This window comes from Hemitrygon akajei, chromosome 7, assembly GCF_048418815.1.
Source record: "Hemitrygon akajei chromosome 7, sHemAka1.3, whole genome shotgun sequence".
In the NCBI taxonomy this organism is placed as follows: domain Eukaryota; kingdom Metazoa; phylum Chordata; class Chondrichthyes; order Myliobatiformes; family Dasyatidae; genus Hemitrygon; species Hemitrygon akajei.
Window position 1 is genome coordinate 159043788 of NC_133130.1, and position 12373 is coordinate 159056160.

General features: G+C 44.5%; 1 protein-coding gene across 1 annotated transcript; it reads right to left on the bottom strand.

Annotated features, from left to right (window-relative positions):
- Positions 1–462: 462 nt before the first annotated feature.
- Positions 463–11623, bottom strand: surf2 (surfeit 2). Its single transcript, XM_073052306.1, has 6 exons — positions 11477–11623; positions 5887–6038; positions 5100–5203; positions 3828–4007; positions 2178–2296; positions 463–662 (listed from the first exon to the last, which is right to left on the bottom strand). The coding sequence occupies exons 1-6, from the start codon at positions 11573–11575 to the stop codon at positions 585–587; spliced, it is 732 nt and encodes a 243-aa protein (XP_072908407.1). The 5' UTR covers positions 11576–11623; the 3' UTR covers positions 463–584.
- Positions 11624–12373: the final 750 nt, after the last annotated feature.

Genomic DNA, 12373 nt, shown 5'->3' on the forward strand with positions numbered 1-12373 from the left:
CTGTGTAGTACTGAATCAATTCAGTATTCCTGGATAGCAGCTTCCACACCAGCCAGAAGGACTAGGGCAGCAATGAACTAATGATCCTTCTCTCTTTATCCTGATTGAGCAGAACCAGAATCATCACCCTAACTACTGTAAACATACTGACTCTTGTCATGGGAAATGTCCAGCTCAGTGACCTTTCCAAGAGGTTACCCAAGTTACTTGGAGAATTATAGGTTTTTGTGGGTATATCCAATTTTCACAATCAGTAGTACCATTTCTTTACATCTCTGCTTATATTGACTGAATTTAAATTCCACAATGTCAGCAGTTCCATTTGAACCACTGGGCTTACTGGCCCGATACCATGGTAACCCCCATCAACATCCCAGTGAAATTCAGCATTGTTGCAAACAGGAGGAATAACATTTTTCCACAGCCGTCCGAAGACCACGTGGAGGAAGAGAAAGCACGGCCTTTGCATTTACCAGATCTGTTTTACTTTACAAAAACTGTACAGTGAGCATATATCCTGCATAGCAGCAAACACATAGAAAATGTTCTCTTCCAGAATCAGTTCCATTTTCCAGCTTTCTTTTCTAAAACTTCATGCCGTTACTAGATTTTCCAGCAAGTCCTTTCTTTAATTTCTTCTTAATAAAATGCTTCTCTTCTGTCTGTATAAAAGAGATGAGGAGGAGAAACAATGGTGTAATAAATAATAATTTCTACTGCAAAAAAATATTCATCACAGGAGGTTATTCAGCACCTCAACTGGCTCTGTCAAGCTTTTCTGCACCTGGAGGTCCGTTATCCATTAATTCTTCCACATCCTCATTGAAATTTGAGGTGCACTGGACTGGGGAACAGGACTGGTTTGGGTAACACAAAGATGAACCCATTGAGATATTATGGTAAGTGACAATACTTAAAACTCTCCTTGGATCTTTTGAAATTATGAAAGGGGATATACTTTGTGGAGTGATTGCTAGTTGTTTGAGTCTCTCTGAAACTGCTGATCTAGGATTTTCATACACAACAAGTCTAGAGTTTACAGAGAATGGCGAGGGAAACAGCCAGATTGGTTCAAGCTGACAGGAAGGTAATAACTCAAATAACCACGTTACACAGATGTGCAGAAGAGTATCTCAATGTACAATGTGTTGAACCATGAACATGCACTCAATGGTGACTTTATTAGGTATAGGCCAAAGTGGCCACTGTGCAGAAATGCAAATCCCTCACTAAAATTGGGCCAACTCACACAAGCCAAAACAATTCATATCAGAGGTTGCTACTTTCAAGCTGTTCCAGACCAAGTTCTCTATCAAGACAAAGAATTTAGATATTGAAGTACAGAAATCACTAGCTATTTAGCAGTGAAATCTGGTTGAGCCCCATTTAGAGTAATACCGTCAGTTCTTGGGTGGTGCATTGCAGGAAAGGAATGTTTGCGATAGGAAGGGAGGCAGACTGCTATAATCCAAAATAATTGCATCAAGACAAGTATACAAGCTCATCTTGTAATTCCTCAAGTGTCAAGGATGGCAGGTGATCTAATTGAGAGGTTTCAGATTAAAATGTGAATGAAGAATACAAAAAGGGTCAAAAACTAAACTGATTGGAAATGTCAGAACATAGTCAACACAAAACTATTAAAATCAGGGCCCCATCCCTTTATAAATAATTATTTTATATTATATAATAACAATTAGAGGATCAATTGAAAATCTCAAAACTGGTGAGTGGAATGATTAATCAGAGCAGGTGAAGATGGAGATCAAACGTGATCCGATTGTGTTTCCCAACAAGCTGAAGAGGCCCAGTGATCCCAACGGTACCCAAAATGGCTAACACGAGAGGGCAGAGTTTTAAGGTGCTTGGAAGTAGGTACACAGGAGATGTCGGGTAAGTTTTTCCACAGAGAGTGGTGAGTACGTGGAATGGGTTGCAAGCGACGGTGGTGGATGCGGATACGATGGGTCTTTTATGAGACTCCTGGGCAGGTACATGGAGCTTAGAAAAATAGAGGGCTATGAGTTAACCCTAGGTAATTTCTAAAGTACATATGTGTTCAGCACAGCATTGTGGGCTGAAGGGCCAGTACTGTGCTGTAGGTTTTCTGTGTTTCTAGTACCAAAGAACTCAGAAGTTGAATAGTTTACTCTTGGTGAACAGTTTACAATGCTTACATTTTTCCGCTTCCTTGGCAATGGTGCCACGACCTCCATCTCATCATCTTGCTCATCTGGGATATGTTCATTCATTTCAGCCTCTTCCCCTGCTGCTTCTTGCCTGCTAAACAAGTGCTCTGAAAAGCAAACTTGAATTGTTAGACAGCCTGTTGGGGGCTCATGCATGAATAATGCCAGTAGAGATGGGTAGTCAGGGAGGAGTAGCAAGGGAGTAAGAGAGCTCGATTAACAGAGAGGCACTGATGATGGGAGGGGTTACTTGGTCATCGTACTGGGGATTATCCGTATTGAGTATAAGAGTTGGAATGTTATGGTGAGGTTGTATAAGGCATTGGTGAGGCCGGATTTGGAGTATTGTGTGGCGTTTTGGTCACCTAATTACAGGAAGGATATTAATAAGATTGAAAGAGTGCAGAGGTTTACAAGGATGTTACCGGTAAACTTGAGCAACTGAGTTAGAGAGAAAGGTTGAATAGGTTAGGACTTTATTTCCTAGAGCGTAGAAGAATGAGGGGAGATTTGATAGAGGTATATAAAATTATGATGGGTTTAGATAGAGTGAATGCAAGCAGGCTTTTTCCACTGATGCTAGGGGAGAAAAAATACCAGAGGACATGGGTGAAGGGGGAAATGTTTAAAGGGAACAGTAGGGGGAGCTTCTTCACACAGAGAGTGGTGGGACTGTGGATAGAGCTGCCAGTTGAAGTGGTGAATGCAGGCTCACTTTTAACATTTTAGAAAAACTTGGACAGGTACATGGATGACAGGTGTATGGAGGGATATGGTCCAGGTCAGTGGGACTAGGCAGAAAAATGGTTCAGCACAGCCAAGAAGGGCCAAAAGGCCTGTTCTGTGCTCTAATGTTCTATGGTTCAGTCACAGGTTACCAGGGCATAGTTAACTGAATGACATTAAGGCAAAGAATTGTCAGAGGAGATCAGTACCATAGTGGAGTGTGTATTTACCCAATAAAACATTCAGTAAGAGTTATGATTTACATGGAAAGATCCCATTGGCTGCAATGCTCTTTACAGGAAGAGAGGATAAGGAGCAAACTTCTGACTGCAGTAATTTATTCTGAACAGGAATTCACTGCCGGGAATTTTAAGTGGGACAGGGACTTGAGAAGCTTTCAAGTCCATGCTAGCAAGAATGGGGAAATGGCTGACCAGATAGACTTTTAAAAAGGGTCACAAGATCTATAATGGAGTGACCTGGACAGGAGGGCTTGAGGCTGGCACTAATCCACCCCCTCACTCCCCCCAAGAGTATAGGCAGACAAGTACTGACCGTGTAAAGGCATAAAAAAAATCACTAGAGGGAGTGGGTTTAAGGTGAGCGGGAGATTTACAAAGGCTCCTGGTGGCACCCTTTTCACGAGAGGCCAGTAGATAAATGAAAAGAACAGCCTTAAGAAGGTAGAACAAGTTTAAAAGACTAAATCGCTAGGTAGATGGGTGAAGTTTAAGGGGGGGTATGGCCCAACAGACACATGGGACTGGCACAGGCAGGCAGCTTTGTTGGCATGGATGATTCTCACCACAGGGTCAGCTTCCATCAGCCTTCTTCATTAACAAATGCCACATGGCTTGATCAACAGTGAAATTCAGATTAAAAGCGGCACCCTCAAAGTCAGCATATACTCACCTGGGTACAGATCGCTCAAGCTGTCATCCGAATCGGCACCTTCGCTCCCTGCACTCTCACTAGGCTCCCAGAACTCCTTCGATTTGGGGCGAGATTCCTTACCAGACTCTCGAGTCCGATTTTTCTTTTGGGATAGAGACGCTGGGACGTAGGGGACCCCAAGAGCTACAGACTCCTCATCTGGACATGGGTACAGGAACAAGGCACCAGGTCAAGACTAGTCCCTGGAGTAGAACAGATCTGTAAACAAGGCACTCCCGAGGAACCAGTTACTAGCTGGGATCCAGCCGAGGGATTAAAATCGTTGAGAGGATGTTTATTTAGTTACAAGTACCACTACTGCCCGTAATGCATTAAGCAAAAAGCAATACTGGCCACAAAGATTCAGCAAGCGCCCTGATGATACTACACCACCAAAATATACAGTGGCAAGAAAATTAATGCAGAAAACCAGGTACTTGCAAAAGGTTCACAAACTTGCAATTGTACGAGGGGTGATTGATAAGTTCGTGGCCTAAGGTAGAAGGAGTCAATTTTAGAAAACCTAGCACATTTCCACACTTAGTCCAGTGGTTGTGGAGCATACAGATCCCTTCTTTGTGAAGTTGGCGCCTTGGACCTTCAGAAATGGTCCATAGCAGGGTTCATTGATAAGTTTGTGGCCTAAGGTAGAAGGAGATGAGTTATTAACTTCAAACTTTCTGCATTATCAAAGAGTTGAACTGCATGTGCATGTAACGAGAGCTGTATAACTCACCTCCTTCTACCTTAGGCCACAAACTTATCAATCACCCCTGCTGTGGATCACTTCTACAAAGAAGGGATCCGTAAGCTCCACGACCGCTGGACTAAGTGTGTAAATGTGGGAGGGACTATGTTGAAAAATAAATGTGCCAGGTTTTCTAAATTTGACTCCTCCTACCTTAGGCCACAAACTTACCAATCACCCCTCCTATATCTGAGATGATGTTACAGACAGGAATTGAACCAAAAATCTGGGAGAGAGGATAGGTGGGGGGGGGGGGGGGTTAAATATATTATAATATATTTGGAAATAAGTTCTGAAGTGGATCACAAGTATGGTAGCAAAGTTTATATTGGACGACAGTTACTTCGGAGTGAAATGCAGAATAGTTCAATTGTGGAAATTGAAATGCACTTAGCAGTTTATAATTATTGAAGCTTTAAAGTTATTCAGCTCGTGCGCCTTCTCCTCCCCGTTGTGCCTTCTCCTCCCCATGTCCCCCAGTCTGTTTTGCACGGCTGACTCACATTTCTGCAGCGCTTTCTGATACCGTTTCCCGTTCACGTGCCGGAGGACGTGTTGTGGAATCTTGTTAATGTGGCGGATTGTTAACTTGCAGAACAGCTGCAGTCTGAGGAAAAAGAAGCACAGTGAAAGCTGAAGGATGTTAGCCTGGAATCACCGATAATCCCCACGTGCCCCAAGTGCTAAAAAGCCAATGAAGAACTATCATGTTCAGTCATTTAAAATGGCAGGCAGGCAATCTCAGACCAGCATGGTTCCAGTACAGCAGAGTTCCCAACCTGGGGTCCACAGATCCCTCAGTTAACAGTAATGTCCCATAGCGTAAGAAAGGTTGTGAACCCCTGCACTAGAATAATTAAATAAACCACTAAATATTGACTTTGGTCTCAGGTTTCTTTACACTCACAGTTTGAGAGACATCACCTCTATTAATGCAGCACTCCATCTATACCACACTAGAAATAAAAGTCTAGAGTTGTGGGACTTCAAACTTCCAAGTGTTTGCTGGGACAGCTCAGAGATTTGTTCTATATTCAGTCCATGCTTTAGCTGGCCGGTGGTTTAGTGGTACCCGCACCAGACTTCGAGGCGAGTGGTCCTGGGTTCGAATCCGGCCGGCTCCTTAAGCGCTTTCCATCCTGCTTGTTCAAAAAAATAATAGCAAAGTACTGAAGAAACGGCAGGGTTGATGCCTGACCCAGCGAGGAACAGCAACAGTCCAACCGGTGCTGTGTAATGCTTGGTTGCCCTAAACATGCAATCAGATGAACTCAAAATTCTTGCACTTACGGATTTTTCGTGCTGGGCACGATGTGTGGCTCGAATTGACTGTAGTCAAATGGCTCTTTCATCATCAGACGCTGGTATTTCTTGCCCTTCGTGTAGGCCTGTAAATCAGCCAACCGGTATGGCAATTCATGCCCGGTCAGGGAACATTTCACCTTAAAAGGCACCAGAAACAAACACATTTACAATCCATAGTTTACACCAACTATTTTTGCGACTCTATTTAAATTTAGTGACTATTTAAATTTAAAGCTAACTTGGGTCTGTTAGCATCTTGACCCCCGTCTCTGAAGGTTTGCAATCCTGTAGGGCGGCATTATCATGGGACCATCATCTGCTCAGATACATGGGAGAGCAAAGATGGTTCTCTAGTAAACTGAACCAAGACATCTCTCGAAATCAAAATGCATAATGGCTGCGATTTTTCTGTGTGCAGTTTGCAAAGATGACTCTACTCCACAATCCCAGCACTTCTCTGCACGAACCTCTCCTCTAGATCCCAGTGGGAGGACTAGAGCGTCCTGGAGAACCAATGAGGTCGTGATTCATTTCTCATTATGTACAGCAAGTTCCAACCCATTTTACATCAGTAACTATTGCTGAGTCCCACCAGTATTTTTGTAATTATTCCAATGAACTCCTAAGCCAGCATTCCTTTATTTTAATCAATACTTTTAATCCAGCACTCTGGTGCTCGCTAAGACTCTTGGTAAATCAACAATTTTAACAGTTCTTTAAATCCTCAAAACCCCCCTCTCTAATAACCTTCATTTCTCACTTTTTCTTCATCCTTGGATTTAACTCTGACTTAATATGCTTCCAGTTGCCAACAAGCCTCCTCTCCACCAGCCTGGAGAGCCTTCCTCCTTCTACGGAGTTCTTTAAAACCTCATTGTTGAGTGCCATTGAGTCGCCTCATAGTAACCTTATGGGTATCGTAGTTGCCCATGGGGTTTTCCTGGCAAGAGATGGAAGTACAGTCGGCCCTCCTTATCCGCGGGGGATTGGTTCCGGGACCCCTCGCGGATGCTCAAGTCCCTTATTCAACCTGTCTAAATGCAGTTGAGCTTAGGACCCAGTGGAACCCCAGACCTCATTTAACCTGTCTCGGTGTGGTGAACATTAGAACCTGGTGCCAGAGCTCTGAATGCGCAGTGTTTCTGTTCACGAAAATAATCACGATCGAAAGTAAAGTGGTAATAATAAAATGATCGGAAAGAGGTGAAACGCCATCAGTCATTGGAAAAGCGTTAGCCTACGTCGGTCAACGATCAGAACAATTTTAAAGGATAAAGTGAGAAAGGCTCTGCCCTGCTGAAAGCTACAATTATTACTAAGCAACGCAGTGGTTTAACTATTGGGTTTTGGGATTTTGAGTTTTTGATCCTCACATCAACCCGGCACAGTGGAGAGCGCACTAGGGAGCGATCTGTCCCGAGTCCCGAGAACTTCCGTTCCCAAGCCCGGCGCTGAAACATACGTTCTTACGTGTTTTATGTGCACAGACAGGTAAAATATATACTATATACTACGACAAACATTTGACTAACTGATGCTAAATAATACCAGATGTACCCTTCCGACTTACTTAGTAACAGAACTTCCAATTTTTTTCAATCCCGATGCACGATAACCCACGCACATCCTCCCGTATACTTTAAATCATCTCTAGATTACTTATAATACCTAACACAATGTAAATGCTATGTAAATAGTTGTTATGCTGCATTGTTTAGTGAATAATGACAAGAAAAAAAGTCTGTACGTCCTCGAACAACAATTGCTGGAAGAGCACTTCCAGGTTTTCGCGATTTGGTTGGCTGAATTCGTGCATGCGGAATCCGCGGATAAGGAGGGCTGACTGTAGATTGCCAGGCCTCTCCTCCGCATGGATACTGCTGCTGTCCAGGTTAGGAGCCGGCCGGATTCGAGCTCAAGACCATCTACCCCGAAGTCCAGCGCTGATGCCCACTACACCACTGGCCAGCCCCTTTAAAATCTATGACATCTTTAAAACATCTTTTACCAACCTTTGAGACACTGTCCTAATATTTTGAGTGTGTCATTTTCTTTTATAACTATGAAGTAATAAGACTTTTTAATAACACTCCTGAATTAAAAGTTGAATTCCCTTTTACTGAGGCTTGTAAAGAAGCCACCAGATGGCTTACAGAATGGAGTCAGACTCGGGTAAATATGACAGACTTCTCGTTCCAAGGGTGCATTAGTGAATTTATTTGTCTTTTTACAAATATCCAGCTGCTGCATTGTCACTTTTACCATAATGGGTGTGGCGTGACATGGTGGTTTGCTCAACAAACACTATTACAGTTCGGGATGTCGGGAGTTCAGAGCACCCGCTATACAGTTTGTACATCCTCCCCGGGGAATGTGGGGGTTTCCTCCGGGTGCTCTGGTTCCCTCCCACAGTCCCGAGACGTACTGGTCAGCAGGTCATTGTAAATCGTCCCGTGACTAGGCTAAGATTAAATTTGGGGTTGTCAAGGCTTGTGAGGAAGGGCCAGAATGGCCTATTCCCCGAGGTATCTCAAAATGAAATAAATAACAGAAACAGTAGGAAAACCAAGGATTTGGTAAACATTGCCAATAAAGTGCTCAGTACTGATTCAAAGCAGCTTTCAAAAGGTAACAGACAGTTGTTTCAAGAAAAATACTGGACTGATGTAAATGTAATGGAATGAGATAAGCAGGTCGGCTCTTCCAAGGGGTTACCATGAATGGAATGAGTCGCCCTATGCAGCGACATGTATCTTCAGGACATGAACTACAGGACAACATCACGTGCCTGTGCTGGTGATGCCTCCCTGCCAGATGCGTTGAACAACTTCTACACTCGTTCTGAGGCGGAAAATGATGTGGTGGCGAGGAGGACAACTCCTCCTCCCAACGACCAGGTGCTGTGTCTTACCGTGGCCAATGTGAGGAACTCTATGCAGGGTCAACCCACGGAAGGCTGCTGGACCAAACAATATTGCTGGTAGAGTGCTCAGAGGACATGCAGACCAGCTAGCAGATGTTCTCACTGACATCTTCAACATCTCCGAGCAGCGCCATCGTTCCAATGTGCTTCAAGGCCGCCACCATCGTCCCCGTGCCGAAGAAGTCTTCAGTGTCCTGCCTAAATGACTACCGTCCCGTTGCACTCACATCCATCATCATGAAGTGTTTCGAGAGGCTCGTCATGAGGCACATAAAGACCCTGCTGCCCCCCTCACTGGAACCCCTGCAGTTCACGTACCATCCCAACCACTCAACAGATGACGCCATCGCCACCACCCTCCACCTGGCCCTCACCCACCTGAACAAAAAAAGACACATATGTTCAGATGCTGTTCATAGACTTTAGTTCAGCATTCAACACAATCATCCCTCAGAAACTGATTGGAAAGCTGAGCCTACTGGGCCTGAACACCTCCCTCTGCAACTAGATCCTAGACTTCCTGACTGGGAGACCTCAGTCAGTCCAGATCGGGAGCAGCATCTCCAAACCCATCACACTGAGCACGGGGGGCCCCCCCAGGGCTGTGTGCTCAGTCCACTGCTGTTCACTCTGCTGACCCACGACTGTGCAGCAACACACAGCTCGAACCATATCATCAGGTTCGCTGATGACACGACCGTGGTGGGTCTCATCAGCAAGAATGACGAGTCAGCTTACAGAGAGGAGGTGTAGCGGCTAACGGACTGGTGCAGAGCCAACAACCTGTCTCTGAATGTGAACAAAAGAGATGGTTGTTGACTTCAGGAGAGCACGGAGTGACCACTCTCCGCTGAACACTGACAGCTCCTCTGTTGAGATCGTTAAGAGAACCAAATTTCTTGGTGTTCACCTGGCACAGAATCTCACCTGGTCCCTCAACACCAGCTCCATAGCCAAGAAAGCCCAGCAGTGTCTCTACTTTCTGCAAAGGCTGAGAAAAGTCCATCTCCCACCCCCCATCCTCATCACATTCTACACAGGATGTACCGAGAGCATCCTGAGCAGCTGCATCACTGCCTGGTTCGGGAATTGCACCGTCTCGGATCGCAAGACCCTGCAGTGGATAGTGAGGTCAGCTGAGAAGACCATTGGGGTCTCTCTTCCTGCTATTACAGACATTTACACCACACGCTGCACCCACATACAGTATTGTGAAGAACCCCACGCACCCCTCACACAAACTCTTCTCCCTCCTGCCATCTGGCAAAAGGTACCAAAGCATTCGGGCTCTCATGACCAGACTGTGCAACAGTTTCTTCCCCCAAGCCATCAGACTCCTCAATACCCAGAGTCTAGACTGACATCTACATCACTTATTATATTGTAATTTGTCCTCTACTGTGCCTATTGTTTTGTTTATTAACTATTGTGCTGTCCTGCAGTGTTTTGTGCACTTTATGTAGTCTTGTGCAGGTCTGTGGTCTAGTGTAGTTTTTGTGTTGTTTTACATAGCGTAGCCTCGAGTTGTCTCACATAGTCCAGTGTAGTTTTGTGTTGTTTCATGTAGCACCAGGGTCCTGGAGGAACGTCGTTTCATTTTTACTGTGTACTGTACCAGCAGTTTATGGTCAAAATGACAATAAAAAGCGACTTGACCTGACTTGAATATCTGATAGTCATCTGTTGAAGGCTCTAGCTGTAAACTGTCAGCTCTTCATCCTTCTCCAGTGATGCTGCTTGCCAAGTTTCTGCAGCATTTTGCACATGTCACTGGATTTCCAACAAATACAGAATCCCTTGTGTTTCTGATAGCTGCCAGCACTTTTAAAAGAGACTGATGGAGTGACAGATGAAGTAGCAAAACAAACAGCGGGAGAGTATCACCAAGGGCATACTGTATTTTTATCTGAAACGCACGTATAAATATAGGATGTGATTACACAGCTGAAGTTCAGTTTATTATCATTCAACCATACGCATGTACACTGCCAAACAAAACATTCCTCTGGACCAAAGTGCACAACACAGTACATATAACTCACACACATAACACATAAAGTAATATTACCACAAATAAATTAATAAATAATAGAAGACAAACACGACACAAATTAAATTACATATTCGACACAAACCAACAATATAACAGCATTCAGCGTCAGGAATTACTACTATCAGGAGCCAAAGCAGGGGGATTTAACTGTGAGACCGGATATTTATCTATAATAGCCGGGACGACAGCTAATAGCTCCGAAGACCAAGTGTTTATTCCCGAACGTTCTTCCCCAACATTAAAGAAGATTAAACACGAGGAAATCTGCAGATGCTGGAAATTCAAACAACAACACACACAAAATGCTGGTGGAACACAGCAGGCCAGGCAGCATCTATAAGGAGAAGCACTGTCGACGTTTCGGGCCGAGACCCTTCGTCAGGACTAACCGAAAGGAAAGATAGTAAGAGATTTGAAAGTAGTGGGGGAAGGGGGAAATGTGAAATGATAGGAGAAGACCGGAGGGGGTGGGATGAAGCTAAGAGCTGGAAAGCTGATTGGTGAAAGTGTTACAGAACTGGAGAAGGGAAGGTTTATTCCTGTGGAGTGAGGGGCAAGGGGCTTTAGAGGTCTGGGTATGTAAACATGCCTCCACTCACCCGGTTGTTACCGCACGGCTGCAGGGCTGGATGTCGCTGCAGGAAGGCGGTGAGGTCCGAGGACTCCGAACTCGAACTCCGGTCGGACAGCGGCTCCATCTTCGCAAAGCCAATACGATTAGAACTGAACGCAACTTAATTTCCGGGTCAAACACGAGGCCCACGAGGAAATGCAAAGGCGCCACTTCCGGCTTAAAGAGACACCGAACCAGCAAAACCCGGATTTAATATATGATTTTTAGTCAGAATTTCAAAGCCATCTTGATACTGCCCGTGGATTAAAGCTATATTTAACTTGTCACCTCATTTTTAAAACTTGCATTGCTATAGCGTTAGAAGCCGTTTCGAGCATAAAGTAATTGGAGACGCAGGAACCTAAAGAGAACTTCCGGTAATATGGCGAATGTGAAAGTGCCCTATCTCCCACACAGCAACCTTAGAGTTCACTCAAATTTAAAGATTCAAGAATTGTTTAATGTCATTTCCAGTACACAAGTGTAAAAAAGAATGAAGCAATTTTTATGCCGAATCCGATGCAGCATAAAAAATCTCAATAAAATAAAGAACACAATAATAATAAAAACACAATAAATTTACTTCTTATTCTGGCTATCCATTCCATAGGATGATGATGGTTCCTTTCAGTCAGTTAATGGGGTCTAAGACGGCTGGGGGACGTTCTGTTGCGGCGAATGGCCAGACCAAGCTTTGAGAGGGGATTATACCCCACTCCTCAGAAAGGAACAGCGCGTGCGTGAATGGATTTTAGGTGAGTAGGAGGTTTCACAGGTCCAGACCCACCCTCTCGACATCCCTTCCCGGACCCAGCGGCATAGTGGGGTCCAAGACGGCTTGGGGAAGTTCTGTTGCAGGGAACGGCCAGATGCACATTCTTCG